Source organism: Lethenteron reissneri, chromosome 20 (assembly GCF_015708825.2).
Source record: "Lethenteron reissneri isolate LAM-NWPU_2019-01 chromosome 20, ASM1570882v1, whole genome shotgun sequence".
NCBI classification, from domain to species: domain Eukaryota; kingdom Metazoa; phylum Chordata; class Hyperoartia; order Petromyzontiformes; family Petromyzontidae; genus Lethenteron; species Lethenteron reissneri.
The window spans coordinates 2156511-2173614 of record NC_083798.1 but is presented as its reverse complement, the minus strand read 5'-3'; the positions used below and the strand labels follow the sequence as shown (position 1 = coordinate 2173614).

At 45.6% G+C, this 17104-nt stretch overlaps 1 protein-coding gene across 2 annotated transcripts in view; it reads right to left on the bottom strand.

Annotated features, from left to right (window-relative positions):
* Window positions 1-15592, bottom strand: part of LOC133344587 (receptor tyrosine-protein kinase erbB-4-like) — a 257044-nt gene extending 241452 nt beyond the window's left edge. For both annotated transcript variants that reach the window (XM_061554583.1, XM_061554585.1), the window contains exon 1: window positions 15220-15592. In XM_061554583.1, the coding sequence (XP_061410567.1) occupies window positions 15220-15301 (82 nt within the window). In that variant the 5' untranslated portion in view covers window positions 15302-15592. The remainder of the gene's footprint in view (window positions 1-15219) is intronic.
* Between the last annotated feature and the right edge of the window lie 1512 nt (window positions 15593-17104).

Here is a 17104-nt window from a genome sequence, read left to right as displayed (position 1 = left end):
ATTTGGTGTACTACATTGTACTCGCATATCTCTATTCTCAATACATTAGCTGTTTAGTAAACGCATGCTTAACGAGTAGAAACTATAGAATGTTACAAAAGGCCCCATGCTCTGTATTTGAATGGCTCGTTTAAGTGAACCCCTTAAATAATTATTGTAAATGGTACCACGAGCACTCTTTTTACAATTGCTGCACACTCTGTAACAAAAGAAATCCATGACCACAAAAGATGCGTTTTTTACACTTCACGCAAAATCCTTGCCAGCTGCTTTTTAAGTTAACCTGTCTACAGTGCTTGAAATAAATAAATACAACTTTTAACCAATTGTCAGCTAACCTCTAAGTGTTTGGGTGATGTCCAGCTGGGCATGAATGGAAGCCAGACAACCGTTTTTTTACTTTCAACTATGATTAATTTCCCATGATCTCAAGGTACAAAGTCAACTGGCACAAGTTTAAACTCCTTCCACGCTCTCTTTGGCATGGATAAAATTGAAGTTAGTGACCATCAAGTGCAGTTTCCTCACTTCAGCACTCCTACTTGAATCTCCACTGATCCAAACATGCTGACTCAAAGGGCAGCATGGGTGCAAACATGGTTGGCATGTTGGAGTGAGCTGAATATTAAATCTGTGCAGATCACATCTCTGAACACCATGCGTTTGATAATGTCCATATGCACTAAAGTGGTTCGTGCATAAATGCTCTACTCGATATTGCAATTTAATTGAATAGTTGCTTATCAGCTCATATGCAGCAATATGTCTTCATGAACTTCAATACAACTTGTGTTTTGTATTGTAGTACTATATTTCAAAATATCACTCACGACTACACACACTCGCATGTTTAGTAGTATTATAATTGCTATATAAATTTTTTTCTATACATCGCAAATGAATGCTGCTGCACTTTGAATAACAACAGCTGCAATTGCACATAGCCATGGTGTGACGTAATGAGTTCAGTTTTGTTGTGTTAGCATCTATACGTTTTCATGTTCTGCATTCAATTGATGCCATGTGTGTAAGGAGTGTAGGAACTAAAGTCAAAACACAGAGATATCCTCATTCATCTCTTCGCACTGTTGGGGAAAGTGCAGTTAGCGAGTGCCTATTAAGATCAAGACAGCGCAGGGATGAGTGTTGGGCCACCTTTGTTTCCACACAGCACGCTGTGGAAGAGTAGGCCAAGATATCCCGTAGAGGGGCCCCTCTAGAGCTCCCTCGAGTGGAGGTTCGTCCATGAGCAGTGGCATGAGCAAGGAATTGCGGCGTTGAGTTAACCTGACAACACACCAGGTGCTCAGGTGAGGTACTAGGAGAGCCACAATACCATTATTCTTGATTTACCATTAATCCCATTAAATGTATCCATGGCGGGGAAATGACTCGAAGTCACCGAGACCAGAGTACAGTGCACAAGCACTGCAGCACCATTCTCTATGTAGAAAGTGTCACACAGACACGCAGGGACCTCCACATACCCACACACTATCCAAAATGCCGTGCGTTGAAAAATGTGGCTTAAAAACTCTACAGAATACTCATTTGTAAGGAGTTAAACAATAAAGGTATAGTTTATCACTGTCATATGAATGGGCCAAATGTGCCACATAGAAATCCATAATCAATAAACACTTAAAGAAAATACTGCCCTTGGGATGTAATGTTTTATCATTTTCTTTGAAAAAATCCCTTTGTAGTGTCGTGAGCCTAGTGGCTGTGAAATGGTTTCCGGTAAATTCTGAGCAGTCACTATGCTGCAAAACTATGGACCACAGTTCGCCTCAAAAAAAGTGAAATCAATGTACACTAAACCGAACTTACTCGACAATCACAACAACTGATATGCAGTAAAAAAAACTGCATGGGTATTAATGCGTTGCAGGTTCATAAGCATGTTTTGCAGCTTGCACGTATCATATTTGCGCGATACCATTACAGCAAGCATGTACATGTATATTGCAGAAATTGGCATGCCCGTGCAATGTGCACTGCACTTCTGCAAATATACATGGTAATCATGTGTCTTGTCTAAGTTACGATGCGGGTAATGTGTGGAAGCCAGGGTGCTTGCTGGATAAGACATTGTTGAGTTGGGTAAAACGAAGGAACGGCCATCGTGTTCAACAGTCTCTGCGTGTCGGAGGTGGTGAGCCCATGGCTCATGGGGTGTCACGGTTGGCCTTGGGTGGCATGCGAGGCCAACAACAATTTATACGTTTCTGCCACTGCAAGCATCTTAGCCACACGCATCGGGGAATGGAGGAGGTTGTTCCACTTGGCAGTAGTGTGTTTGTAATTGTAACATGCTCAGTGAAGGTGAACGCTATTCAGTTGTTGCATTATGATTGGATAATGCTAAGGTATGCTAAAAGTGTGGCCTCTAAAGATATTTCAAAGAACGATTTAGCCCTCTGTAGGAAAACGTTTCTAGGCCTTCCTGTATATAGTTAACTTCAAGCCTCCAAAAATGTTAAAGTAATTCCACAATGGGGTGTGTGCTGAAGACTCTTTGGCCAAAACTGTGCTGGTGGAACTCTTTAATTGAACCATTTGTATGACGAAACATAATGCTCAAGGTTAAGTATGACTTTCCATTATAAATAATGGGAAATAATATGTTCCAGTGCCAAAAATGTGTTTGAAATGTTGGATGATACGGGCAAATGTGGCGTTTTATTAAACTGCGGAATATGGGCCTAGGATGATCCATGTGACTTCCTGCTATCCTTGACATAGCTGCCACCAATGAGGATGGACTCCTCTTTGTCTGATGGCGACGACTATCTGTCATTTGACTTATAGCTAGTACTGTCTGTCATTTCACTGATAGATACCATTGGTAGCACAGATTCAAAGTGCTCCACCGACAGAATACATTGCTGTGATAACTATGTTTGTGTCTTAGGCAAAACATCTCACACTCAAATTGAACGTTTAAAATTTTACTCACAAAAATTAATAGTTTTCTCAGAATGAATGAATCCTGTAGTGAGAAAAGGGAAGATGAAGAGGGCTTGGAAGTGGAAGTTGCTGGTGTCTCAGGTTGAGCAAACTACGCATCTCAGTGTCACGTGTGACAATGCAACAATGTCAAATAGAACAGGAACGTTTTTGAGCAACTCTCGTGATTTTGCCTTTCCATATGACCCGTCATTACTCTATTATAGAAACACCCAGAATAGTATTATTACGGTAGATCCAGATAATGCAAATACCGTAGGTTACAGACTTCATACTCATACGGAAACCAACTAAATGATGCAGAGAATATGTGACCAGCATCACAAACTCAGATTACATTGACTAGGTGGTAAAAGATGAATGTACAGCCCTGCCATTCCTGTACTTGCTCATGCCACTCATGATGGATGATGGGCCTCTACGAAAGTTTATTTTGGCCTACTCTTCTCGGCTGGGCATTCCTCCCATTGGAACTGAGGAGAGGTGGAATGCTCTCCTTTCATTCCGTAACTCGAGCCTACAACCTAAACAATATTTACGTTCACTGTACATGTGTTCGAAAAGGCTATGGATGTGTTCCCTACATGTGGATGCATTAAAATTCAGGCCTAAATAAAATATCGACATTTGGACGATTTGTTTCAGATCGACATGAAAGTATGATCTTACAGCAAATTACTTGACTGATTTCGTCACTGCTGCGATTTTTCTCGATAATAATACATTACATCACGCTGTATCGGATGACATCACTTTTGTTTGCATGAAGACAACAATCCAAGTCAACCGTATGAGCAGCAATGTAACTTTGAAATAAAGCTATTTGCAGGTGTTTTTAAGATTAATATGCATTGTATTTCACAGGTTATGCTGCAATTAGGGAGATAATCGGTGGAAATGTTTCTTTCGCCATTCCGTGCCGTCTGTGTTGTACTTCAGGTTGTTTTTTTATCGTGCAATCAAAACCGAGGCAAAAACTAAGGAAACAGCACCTCTAGTGGACACTTAAGGGCATTCACATTGCATGGCCCTGAATGCAAATTACCAGGAACGTCCTTAAAGGCAAATAGTAAATACTCTCTGGTTCTTTCGGTAAAGTCACGTGGGTAGAAAAAATATAATAAATTAACAATCCTGCAGCCACGACTCGACAAACTCCTCCCCCCTCCCCCCCTCCCGTGCCTGTATGAAGCCACAACAGCAAATAATTTTCTCACCTGAAGACGGACGCTTGTGTTGCGACCGAAACGTCGTGTTTTCTTTTGTTATTTTTTTTCTACCCACGTTACTTTACCGAAAGAACCAGAGAGAATGGATTCCTGCAGTCACGAAACCTTCAAATCAAGGCAAATCGTTTTTGAAACTCTTGACAAAAAAATTGTAGTTTGTGCGACTGCACTCATTCTGCTTCCCGTACCGCATGCCAATGATGTCACAGTGTCGAACTTCAGGACAGCGATGTGACCACGTCGTGAATTTCACCGCGCTGTGTGGAAAGGTCACGGCATTTAAGAGGCCATCGTGGCGAGAGCCGTTGATGTCACCCTCGACCAGATCCCACGCAGTCGACACGCAGCGAACTCCAAGATCTGCCCTGACAGCCTCCCATCATCTGGCCTGGATGATGCGAGGACATCTGTGAAAAAGAGCTTCATAGCTCATCGGATTCCTCCAGTATAAATGTTCAGATCCTGATGCTTCTATCCTCAGTTTAACACGTAGGCTTTCGCGACCAATACCATCCACATTAGAGGTTTTTTGGGTTAGATCGCGTAAATTTAGATCGCGTACATTTTACGCGATCCATCCCAAAAAAACCTCTATCCTCGCTCACAGCAGTGCACTTACTTATCCGCGAACAGAGCATGGTGCATTCAGCGTTTCAACGATTGCTTCTCGAACGAGCGTTGCTTCATTGAGCCCAACACCCCCAGATTCGCTTCGCCAAACCTTTAAACATAAACTCGACAAATCCACAATCTGATAACACCAGCAGCACATGTCTGGTCCTCATCCACAATGCAGTTGGTGCACCGGTTGCAGTGCGGGCCTGGTGTGAAGAGGTGGAAATCAACGTTGACGGCAACAGCAACGCAAGGCCACGGCACTCGCAATGGCAGTGCTGCAAGAGGGGGAAGGGTGACATCCATCGCCGGGCGGCTCGTGCCGCCTTCTCTCGACAAGCAGAGAAGATTGCTTGACGGGGCGGCATTGACCTCCTGATGGGACGAAGCAACCCCGCGCTCTGACGTCGACGCCGTCTCGACGAGGAGAGTTCCGTGGGACCGCCGATGGGAGTTTTGTCGACTGCTGTACATCATGCAAAAAGCGCTTCATTTTGGCAACTCGCCGCACGCAATCCCAAGCGATCTTCACTTGTTCCGCGCGTACAGCTTACACTAAATCGAATCGCCGCATGCGGTGAAGGCGTTGGCAATCCACGTGTAGCTTTCGGAAACCCTTCGCGTCCTCGCAACATGGCAATCACGTTTGTTTCTTCTCGGCTGACAATATTCCGACCAGTTGCAATCAGCTGTGATAATTGAAAAGCAGCAGTGGCTCACGACGAGCAATTTGCTGCACTCCACACAGCGGGCCGCTGCTTTAAATGCTGCATGCCACCGTGCAGTGGCAGTCATCCCACGGGGTACATTGAGGTAAAGCTGCACATTTCACAGGGGTGGCAATGCAGTTGCTCCAATAACTTGACGACGAGACAAAAGCACTTTACGAGACAAGAACTTGAAGTGCAATTTGTTGCCACTGAGGGGGGTCGTGTGACAAGAATGATTATGAGCGAATTGCTGTTGGAGGTATGTTGGTGACTGTGGGTGTGAATTCCCTCGTTAGGATACCGAGCCAGCACGAGCGTGTTTATGAAATTCCACCATGTACGGACTGAATGTTGGACTTCTTTCACACCGTATGTAGCCAACCGTGCTAATCGAAGGTCCCAGGGAAGGGCAACAACTAAAGACAAGTTGTGTGGTTAATACATCGATGGGTGTCACTATATAACCGTTTCCACACCAACAACGGCATAAATAAAAAAAACTGGTCACTCAAAGGGCCTGTTGATTCAAAGGGTGAAATGTTTTGCCCATAGTAGCAAAAGTCGCCAAGTCAGGCCAAAAAACAGTTCTAAAGGAAAGGGTTTCCAATCTAGATGAAAAAAATTAACCCGTAAAAACAAAGTTTTCCACTATAAATCCTTTATATGCGTGGCGGCTAGAGTCCTCTCGTCCTCTGGCTTGAGATGGCTGCCACCTTTGGGTCAGATGATTGCCTGCCACCATTAAGCAATTGGTCATTAAATATAATTTATTTTTTCCTAAAAAGTGTAACATTTTGGAAAAAAAAATTCACAAAAATAAATTGTCACGCACAACGAGTCTGTGTGCAAAATGTCAGCTCGATTGGATCACGGGAAGTGGGTTAAAAAACGACCGAAAGATTTGCACGGTCGCAAGCGCGCAAGCAAGCAAGCAAGTGAACATAATATAAAGGATTTAAAAAGGGCATAGATCCAGTGGCTTCCTACTGACTACGCCAGATATCGGGGCACAAGGATGCATTCCAATACTTCAGAAGCAGAGATGGTGGATCTCACCGACCGCATCACGTGTGTGATTCCCACCCTGCAGCAGGACTACGAGGTAGCCAGTGGTTGGGAATGCGGTCCATTTTCAATATAATCAGAGCTGTACCACGATGTTGCCTTTCACTCTGCAGAACTAAAAACATACAGCGACTCATATCGGAGACTTTAATCACTCATTATTAGACAGTGCTCTTATCTGATCTCATATTTCTCACTCTGCCCATTATCCGTTCCCTCTGAATTGCCCATTCATTATTCCCAGTTTCTATGCTTTACTGCTGATTGGACCTAACCCAAATCGACCATAAAGTGGTCTCTGAGAATTACGTAACTTATCCTATTACCCAAGCTCAAGTGCAGATAATACGTGACCCAGAGGGGGGTGGGGAAAAGCATCCTATTATCTGTGTTTATCCGTGCTTCTTCATGCAGATAAGAGGAGGAAAACGCATGCGCGTGCAGATAACATAATCCGCCCATGTATCCCTTCCCTTAATTAATTCTGTGTCCATCAAACCAACTTAGAATTGGTTCTCGTCAGCTGTGCACGGCTCCTCTAACAGAAAATGCCGGAGCAGATGAGGCATCGTCTCCTCTGTACCAGGGAAAGGAAAGTTCCCCACCGCCTTCCCCCCAAATTGTCAGCAGAGAAAAGAGGCGTTGGTTGCACTTTTGTGGATTGCTTGCAATTTGCAGCCAGCCCACACAGTGGTGTGTAAAAACCACGGCATTATATAAACATCAATGATGTACTGTGTGTACCTATATTTGAGAAGAAAAAACATTGCTAATGATCTATACAACCTGTGTATAATACCAAAGGCCCTTCTGTCAGCGGTGGTGTGAGCAAGCCGTTGCCGGGCTGCACCTTTGCCCTGTATACCTTTCTATAATATTTAGGTGAAATTGTGATGTCAAAACATGTCTTTATATTTGCACGACAGAACAGCATTGCATTGTTGAATTATCTATTGTTTTACCCAACGTAGTTTATATAAATCGAGTCTCATTGTTAATATTTGGTTGTTATTAATGTTGATGTGAAACTGGCATGACTAGACTTGCATAGTGTTCAGTATGGTATCTTGTCATGAAAATGTGAATCAGGCTCGCTGTTTGAAATGCAAATACAGATATAATGTTTTAAATTACATTATTTCTGTCAGCCTAATTCCATGTGCCTTTTAATATTATTTGAAATGCCTCCAACAGGATAAGATAAATCAAAATTTCATTAATAAAAAAAATAGGCCTGTTCATCTCTGACAATGCAGTACAGCGGTCGTTGGTGGCAGGGTACGAGATGTTTTTCTTTAATTAACTACAGGAAATGTGTCCGCTTTAAAACACAGGAAAAAAATTAACCATCGAACATGTTTATATGAACGTGCGAAAGCATCGCATGCCAAAGAGTTGTAGCAAATGAGGGAAGAGAGGGCACGCAGGAGAGACTGCCATCGTTGTCATTGGAAGAGCAGGTGATAGGGTCAAGGTCATTTCGATCAAATAAGTGTGATTGGATGAGTGACAGAGGTAAAAAGTTGAGTGAAGAGAGGGCAATGGAACCAAGAAGCCTGTTCGCAATGGTCATCCTCGTGTCAGCAGAAAATCTGAGAGTTCACACGGCATGGAGCGTGTCTTTGAGAGTGGCTCCACGGTAAACAAAGAGCAGCAGCTCGCAATCAGAGGGCTGTGAATTTCATTCCTGGTTAGAATTTTGGTGCACACGACAGACTGGCACCATCCTCCGGGGTCAATAAACGGAGTATCACTTTGTGGGGAAGGAATCAGTGGTGCCCTTGTCATAGAAATGTGAAATTTAGCCGCTGGCTCTCAGGGCTGTAAACAGGGGATGACCTGAATGCTTATTTGAGCAGCAACGACTTTGAAACTCCACAATTACCAGGAAGGCACTTGGTGTACAATTTTTTCTATTTTTAAAATATGGCAAATTGTATTGAGAATGTCAAGGTTTAGTGAAATGGGTACATGATAGTCTATCAGCACGTTGCCTGTGATGGGGTAAAGTATGGGTACTTATACCTCTTTAAAGACATCTGGCCAGCTTAGTAGAGTAAGACAATTGCTCATTATAGGCACTCTCTTAAACTCCCTCTGGTGGATACTTTTCTGCCAGCAGTGCAGTGAGTAAGGTTAATTGCGGGGCTGCACCTTGGTTTTTTTTACCTTTGTAATCATGGTTTAATGGCCCAGAAAATAAACCAGATTGGGTAAGTGCCTTGCATAGCAAGTGGGGGAATTATTCAATACAGAGAATTGCAGAATGTTGCTTCGTGGCTCGCTCCTATTCACCAGAAGTTATGATTTTGTTTTATACAAGCTCTGCAGAAATAATCATATAAATGAAGGAGACAATCGAACTGCCAGCATTAGCAAACTTGTGTAAATAGCTAAACATTAAAAAAGCAGTATCAACGTAGATTAACTGAATACAATTAATTTATGACATAACAATGCAGTTTGGTGCACTTAACCAACATTTAGTTTTCTTCAGCGTGCCAGACGGTAGAATACAAAAAAAAATTGTAAATTGCCTAATAATGATGCTGTCTTTTCTTAAAATACTGCACGTTACAGCAAAAGACTAATGAATAGTCCACAGTATCACTACAGACCTGTGAATCGGCATATCCTAACCATATGGTATTTTTATAAGGGCCACAACATTCGATATCGAATCTTATTTTAAGTAGACACATTCTGCAATCACGTCAACACGGTCAGTTCAGTTATATCCAAAGACAAACGCCGTATTGAGTGTGGATGCTGCAACGGTGTCATGGTTAACACACTGGACTTCTGATTCAATCTCCGAGCGCAGCAGTTGAAACCATTGGGCAATTAGATTACCCCACCCACCCAGCCCGCCTGTGTCCATCCAGCAGTGTCAATGGGTTCACACCACAGATCGTCGATCAGCAAAGTCACGCGTGGTGGGGTAATGGTGGCTACTCCCACCTATTCCCAAATGTTGTCCAGCATGGAAGAGTAGGCCAACACACCCTCTAGTGGGAGATCGAGAGAGCTCCCTCGAGGGGAGGCCCGTCTGCCAGGAGCGGCGTGAGCATCGTTACCCACTACGATGTAAAGTCGCGCATCATTTAATTCCATAAAGAGAACAAAAATAACAATTCGTAACGGGTCTCAATTTCAGCAAAACGAATTTACAAATAATTTATTCTCACAGTCACAAAAACACCACATGTACATTGGACATCCGTTACCTCCCGTGGAGTTCCATGCGTATGTTTAAGGAAGATGAACAAGTTTGGTTTGAAAAATTTATGGAACCATTTTGTGCTGGGGTGAAAATACATAATATTTCTATGGAGGAGGCAAGATCACCCTTAACCTATCCATTCTCGTTGCTTGGCAGTGTTGAGATACGTTCCCTCTATATTCTGGGTCAGGGTTAAGTGCATACACTGCATTATATTATCCAGTGTTTACTACCGACTACCACATATGCTTCTGAAACATGGTCATTAACAAAAACACGTGGAGAACGAAAACGTGTGCAACGAAGTGTGCGGAGCTGCATGCTGGGAATGACAGTGAGAGATGGTGGAGAGGAACCCGTGGATTAGAGAACTTCAAGACGTAACTCTGAAACTAATGCTTGGGCAGAACATGTGGCCAGAAGGGACAAGGCCGATGATGAGTAATCCTGTCGCGACGGAGTGGCAGCCAAGGCATTGGAGGCGTCTGAGAGGACACGCAGTGAGGAAAGGGAGCAATGAAATCGGCTCACGTGCACGTGTCTGGCATGATGAGAGGTGGCGGCAATTTGGAGAGGCCTTCATCAAGCAGCGGACTGATCATGTCTGATAGTGACGACGACGAATGGATGCCACGGGTTGAATGCTCCTCGTGACTTACAATACCCATACCGGACATATGCTAACTTGCTAAGTTGCACCTGACCAGTATCCGTGTAACAAAGCAAATAAACTCAAACTTTCAAAGCAAATATGCTCTTTCCATCCTTACCTATCGCACACCCTAACATCATATGTACTGCATATTCACCCACGTGGGTACACAACTGTACGACACATCCACACAGGGGACGAGCGTGGCTTGCGCTGCAGAAGGAGGGGAGCTCACGGCGTTCAGGGCGACCCAGAGCTGCCCGGACACAAAGTGCTTGTCACAAACGAACCACGGACACCTCGCTGACCTCGTCGGGGAGCGTAGAGCATCACGCGCACTCCGGTGGCGGTCATCCTCGCAGCGGCGAACAAAGGCGGCGGTCACCGCATGGCGCGGCGCTTTCAGACGCGCTTCTGCGTCCGTCTGGAACGCTCTTCCTCCCGATATTAGGCTCCTGGGAGCTGCGCACTTTTAAATCATCGTCTAGATTTGAAAACGCATGTATCTCAGAACTAATTTTTGCGTGTTTAGTTCATTGTCCTTCCCCCCCCCCCCCCCGCACATCCGATTAGCACCGTTGGTTACGTACGGTGCGAAAGAAGTCCAACACAAAGACAAAGATCCCCCGTATAGCCTTAACAGACTGTAGGGGCGAGTGCTGTTAGCGAGCACCTATGAAGGCTGGAACGGTGCACGAAGGGGTGGGTGGCCTGCACCACGCCCGACCGCCTTTGTCTTCCCAGTGGCGATGTTTACTACACACCGCACCAGGTACTCATTTGAGGCTGAGTCAACCTAGGAGAGGCCCAGGATCGGTTCTGATAATCGTCACCGGTGTTGGCCGTGAGCGGGAATCGAACCCGGGTCGCCGGGTTCATAGCGCAGCGTGGCGCTAACCGCTGCACCACCGCTCCCCACCTCATGGCGCGCGCAACCTGACGCAGAGCGCGACGCAGCCTCTCTCGGCGGGCTCCTTCCCATTTGTAGAAGTGAAACAATCGCAGCACGTCCAAAAGGCGACGATGCGTGGCGTCCAGTGCGTTGGCTGTTTGCCCCGCACACGACGAACGGCCGTGAGTTACGCAAGTCAACAGTTGTGCGTGTAGCGCTGTATCGCTGTAGCGCATGCAACGACACTCACATCACACGCTGCCTCCTGCGTGTTCACGCACGTTTACAGAACCCCCCTCCCTCCCTGTCCAACCGCGACCGTAAATCAAAAATAAATAACTGCATCCGTTAATTAACATAGATTTATATTCTTGGTTCTTTCGGTAAAGTCACGTAGATAGAAAACAAAAATCTAAATTTATTTTGTGAAACCCGCTGGGTTTTCTTGCATAGCCCTGGTATTTTGCTCATGCTGCAAGGTGTATCACCTAAAGCTGTATGCAAGTAGACGATTCCCCATCATAACTTCAGCACACTCTGTGGCTAATTGTGATGATGATGAATAACTAAAGCTTGCCCATCCCAAAGCAGTAATACACAGAAGCCATTTGCAGACTGCTGTCTGTTCAGTAAATACTCTGTGAAACGTTAACTTGACGATGCTTCATAGTGGGGATGGTTTGCGTGCACGTAAAGTGGAGTGGGCAACATCAGCCCAGGAGCTTCACCCTGCTGTCACGAGCCCGCTTGCCTCGTCAGGATTGTTGGAATTATTGAGGTTGAATGCAGGGCGAATTCCCTGGGGGCATTCATTGCCAGCGAGCAAACAGACAGCTACTGGCTCTCCGCACCGCGTGCGAGAGAGACGCCTGCCAATTGAAGCCATTTCACGTTGAGTGGCCCAGAAGCGGGGCCATTGAAGAAACCCACCCCCCACATCCCCCCCCCCCCCCCATTGTTTCAGGGACCGCGCCGGTGGATGGAGTCGAACCCTTGCAATGTCTGGAGGTCGCAAGGCCACTGTGTGCTGACCATCGACACCGCTGGTGCCCCGCGTGTGTGTGCCTTTACCCGTGCTCAACATATGACAATAGTTACAGGGTCGGTGTAGGGAGTGCGTGGGGCCAACAGCAATGTTCAGTAGCGTATCTCCGTCATGGAAATGGCCATAAGTAACGTGTTGCTTAACTTGCGTAGGGAACGATGTATGATAACTGACCAGAAGAAATTATAATTGGAATATTGCCACGAGAGCAAATTACGTTTAGGTGCATTACACATCTCGTTAAGATATTAAAAACTAAACTGCGTAAACGTGCGTAAGTGGCTATTACTATGTCCACCAAATGCCACCGATCTCGAGTAGTGTATAGCAATGGGACCCTTTCGTCGGCAGCAAGATATTGAATAATAAATACCTCTACCCTTTGTGGAGTAATGTAGTAGCACTGTATACATAATAGAGTATTAAGAAGCCAACGTCATTAAGACACATCTATAGAGATGATGTATGTTAGGTTCAAGATACCATATTAGCCCTGAAACGCAGAACCCAAAGATGCTAATTAAGAAGCATATGCGCGCCCATATAGCTGAACAATTTGCATTCATACCATACGCGACATGGCGAGGCGATATAGCATGGAGAATGTCGTGATTAAACTTTGTTGTGAAAATCGAGTCCACGATAAATATTGACTCAACCCGTTAATGTGATTGCAGTAATTAGTTTCCTATCACAAGAATGGCGACGGGGATGCAACCCGGTGGGACCCTTCCGCAAACAGCTGGCACGCACACGCACACATCGACTTGTACACACACACATTGACTTGTACACACACATCGACTTGTACACACACACACACATTGACTTGTACACACACACATCGACTTGTACACACACACACAAATCGACTTGTACACACACATTGACTTGTACACACACACATCGACTTGTACACACACACACAAATCGACTTGTACACACACACATTGACTTGTACACACACACATCGACTTGCACACACACACATTGACTTGTACACACACACATCGACTTGTACACTCACACATCGACTTGTACACACACAATGACTTGTACACACACACACATCGACTTGTACACACACACATCGACTTGTACACACACATCGACTTGTACACACACACATCGACTTGTACACACACACATCGACTTGTACACACACACGTCGACTTGTACACACACACATCGACTTGTACACACACACATCGACTTGTACACTCACACATCGACTTGTACACACACACATCGACTTGTACACACACACATTGACTTGTACACACACACATCGACTTGTACACACACACATCGACTTGTACACACACACGCACACACACCGACGTGTACACACACATTGACTTGTACACACACACGCCGACTTGTACACACACACACCGACTTGTACACACACACACATACATCGACTTGTACACACACACACATCGACTTGTACACACACACATCGACTTGTACACACACACATCGACTTGTACACTCACACATCGACTTGTACACACACACATCGACTTGTACACACACACATTGACTTGTACACACACACATCGACTTGTACACACACACATCGACTTGTACACACACACACACATCGACTTGTACACTCACACATCGACTTGTACACACACACACACACACATCGACTTGTACACACACATTGACTTGTACATACACACATTGACTTGTACACACATTGACTTGTACACACACACACCGACTTGTACACACACACATCGACTTGTACACACACACATCGACTTGTACACACACACATCGACTTGTACACACACACATTGACTTGTACACACACACACATTGACTTGTACACACACATCGACTTGTACACACACACACCGACTTGTACACACACACATTGACTTGTACACACACATCGACTTGTACACACACACACATTGACTTGTACACACACATCGACTGCACATCAATTACACGTCGACAATCGGAGTGACGTTTCAATCATAATCGGACCTGACAATTGCAGTATTATCTGCAGAACGTGCCCAAGCAGTCCACCCATATTCACCATGCGCAGGAAAGCCAACAGACGCTGAACCGGTGCCGAGCAGACAACATTGCGTCCCAAAAACTTGCCTCCTGCCTTGCTCGTTAGCCACATTCAAGTTACTTTAGTGCGGTGATTATTTCACCAAAGGCACGGTTCGGGGAACGTTAAAGGCATCTTCGAAAGTTGTATTTCTGCCGTTGATCGCGGGGGGAGACATACGTCCCAAAGCAAATGCGTAGACGATAGTCCAGGCTCTCTGTTAGCGCGCGCCTGTAAATCGGCGTCTTCCATTCAGCACGCCGCCTCTGTGGACAGCAGGCATTGTTGGTGACGCGGTGTGGGCAAAGCCATAACTGCAGCGCGCAGTGTCCACCCATCCACCAGCAGTAGCTCGTGTCTGCTGGCGCGGTTTGTACGAGCCAGTGTTCCTTCACTATTAACTCCAGGAGAAAATATGAGCACGTGTGGAAAAGAAACCCTCTCCACACGGTTGTTCTTGCGATTCAGTTTTGAAAGCGCTTGAATGTTGCGCACACGTATATGTCCGGTGCCGCGAATACGTCTAACAGCAGCTCACAACAACCGCTTCCGAATCCCAGCCGTGTGTCGCTCGCTAATAATCGCAATCGGTAAATATCGGTCGACAGCAATGACTCCAAATCCGAGCTGAGTCTCGCTACTTGCTTGCATAATTCACATCTCACGACAGCAGTGCACGCGCGATCGCCACCAGACGCATCGAGGCGCACGCGCGCAGGGCACGGGAACTCGCGTTACCTTCCTGCTGAGCGCTTCCCGGCAGCAGCAGACAGAGGAGCAGCGATCCAAACGCGTGGACCAACAAAGCCGAGACACCCATTGTCTCCTCTCGGAGTCCACCCGAGGCGATCTCCCTCGCCCCCGGTCACAGGATAGAACCCAGCAGAGGGCACAAGAAGAGGTGGTTCGCTGTCCCGGGTGCAGCTCGCCAGTATTGTATCAGGATGACTCCTGCTGTAAACTTTTCCTCCCCCCTCCTCCTCCTCCTCCCGCCAGCTCTCTCGCGCTCTCTCCGTTCTCTCTCTCTCTCCGTGTAGTGCGCGCGCGTGTGCTGAAGCACTGCACCTCCCACCGCGGTGCCTCCACACTCGATTGGCAATGAGCGCGTGGAGCAGACTCCGGGCTGTGTTCTCTCCCCGATTGTTTGGTGGCGTCTCCGCCGAGCCGCGAACCCAACCCATGCGGCTCTCTACGCTGTGGGCAGGCGGGCAAGGCACCACCCCACTGATGTCCCGCACGCGACACGTACAGCCACGCACGCACGCACACACAACGCACACAGTCACACGCCTATCACACACACACGCGCACATACAACATACACAGTCACACGCAGATCACACACCCACACACTCAAACAGGATACACACAATTCACACACACAAAGATTCCCCTACAGCCTTAACAGACCGTTGGGGCAAGTACAGTTAGCGAGCACCTATGAAGGCCGGCACACACACAATACATACACGGTTACACACAGAAGATACACACACGCAGAATAAACCACAAACACACTGAAAACAGAATACACAAATTTCACACACACTTCACACACAAATGCATAGACAAATAGCAATGCACACATAGTTACACGGACAATAAACTAACCCAGAAAAGCACAATTAATACAGAATGCACAATATTCACAAATATATAAAATGCATGCACACGCAATTCATACACGGATATATAAAAGTCACACATATAATACACAGTCAGGATACACACACGTACACATTACACACACAATATATGCACCTACGTGAACAGTTACTCACATAGAATGCACACTCAAGAGACACACTCGCGCACATTACACACGTACACAACACACGCATAACACACAGCATGCACACATAACGAACACACGCACATTTCACAACTCCCCTCTCCTGTCGCTATCCGATCTGTTACCCCAAGCTCGGGTAGAATTGGGGTTTTTTGGGGTACGAGCTACTTTAACTACTTTTCACGTGAAACTACACAATCCGCTATCAGTAGTGGCTTTGCTATTTCTTTGTTTTCTTGAATAGTGCATTATACAGCATTCGATTAGACTAATGATGCAAATCACACTTCGCTTAATGCAGTCCGCTCAAGATGAGTACAAATGCGCATTTACACATACTTAGCTCTACGATTACGAAAGGAGAGGAACCAGGCCCCTATTGATTATTCCCAAGTCATTATTTTGTCAACGACTATTTGGAAACAATATCTGAGCGCATGTGAAACTCAGCTGCCAGTAAGCGCATAACGATTATCCAATTAGTGCTCATTATTTTTGTTAATTGATTTAGCAGTCCGTGAAATTACCTGTGGTGCGATACAATGACTCGTTTGTGAGTTTTGATGTCAGCCACGTAATCACTACATGCCACATATGAAAGCATGAAGTGATATCTTATTGTGCGAGCATGTTTTTTTGCTATATAAAAGGTGTCATGCACTTGAATGCACTTGATATGCACGACACAGCTTACTGGACAATTATTCGCATTGTCAAACGTAATGTCAACACATTGACGCTTGGACAATGAGCAATGGATGAGCAGTGGCTCTGTAATTGGAAATTAATTCCGAACAGACGTTTGGGAGAATCCTTGACCGATCAAGAAGT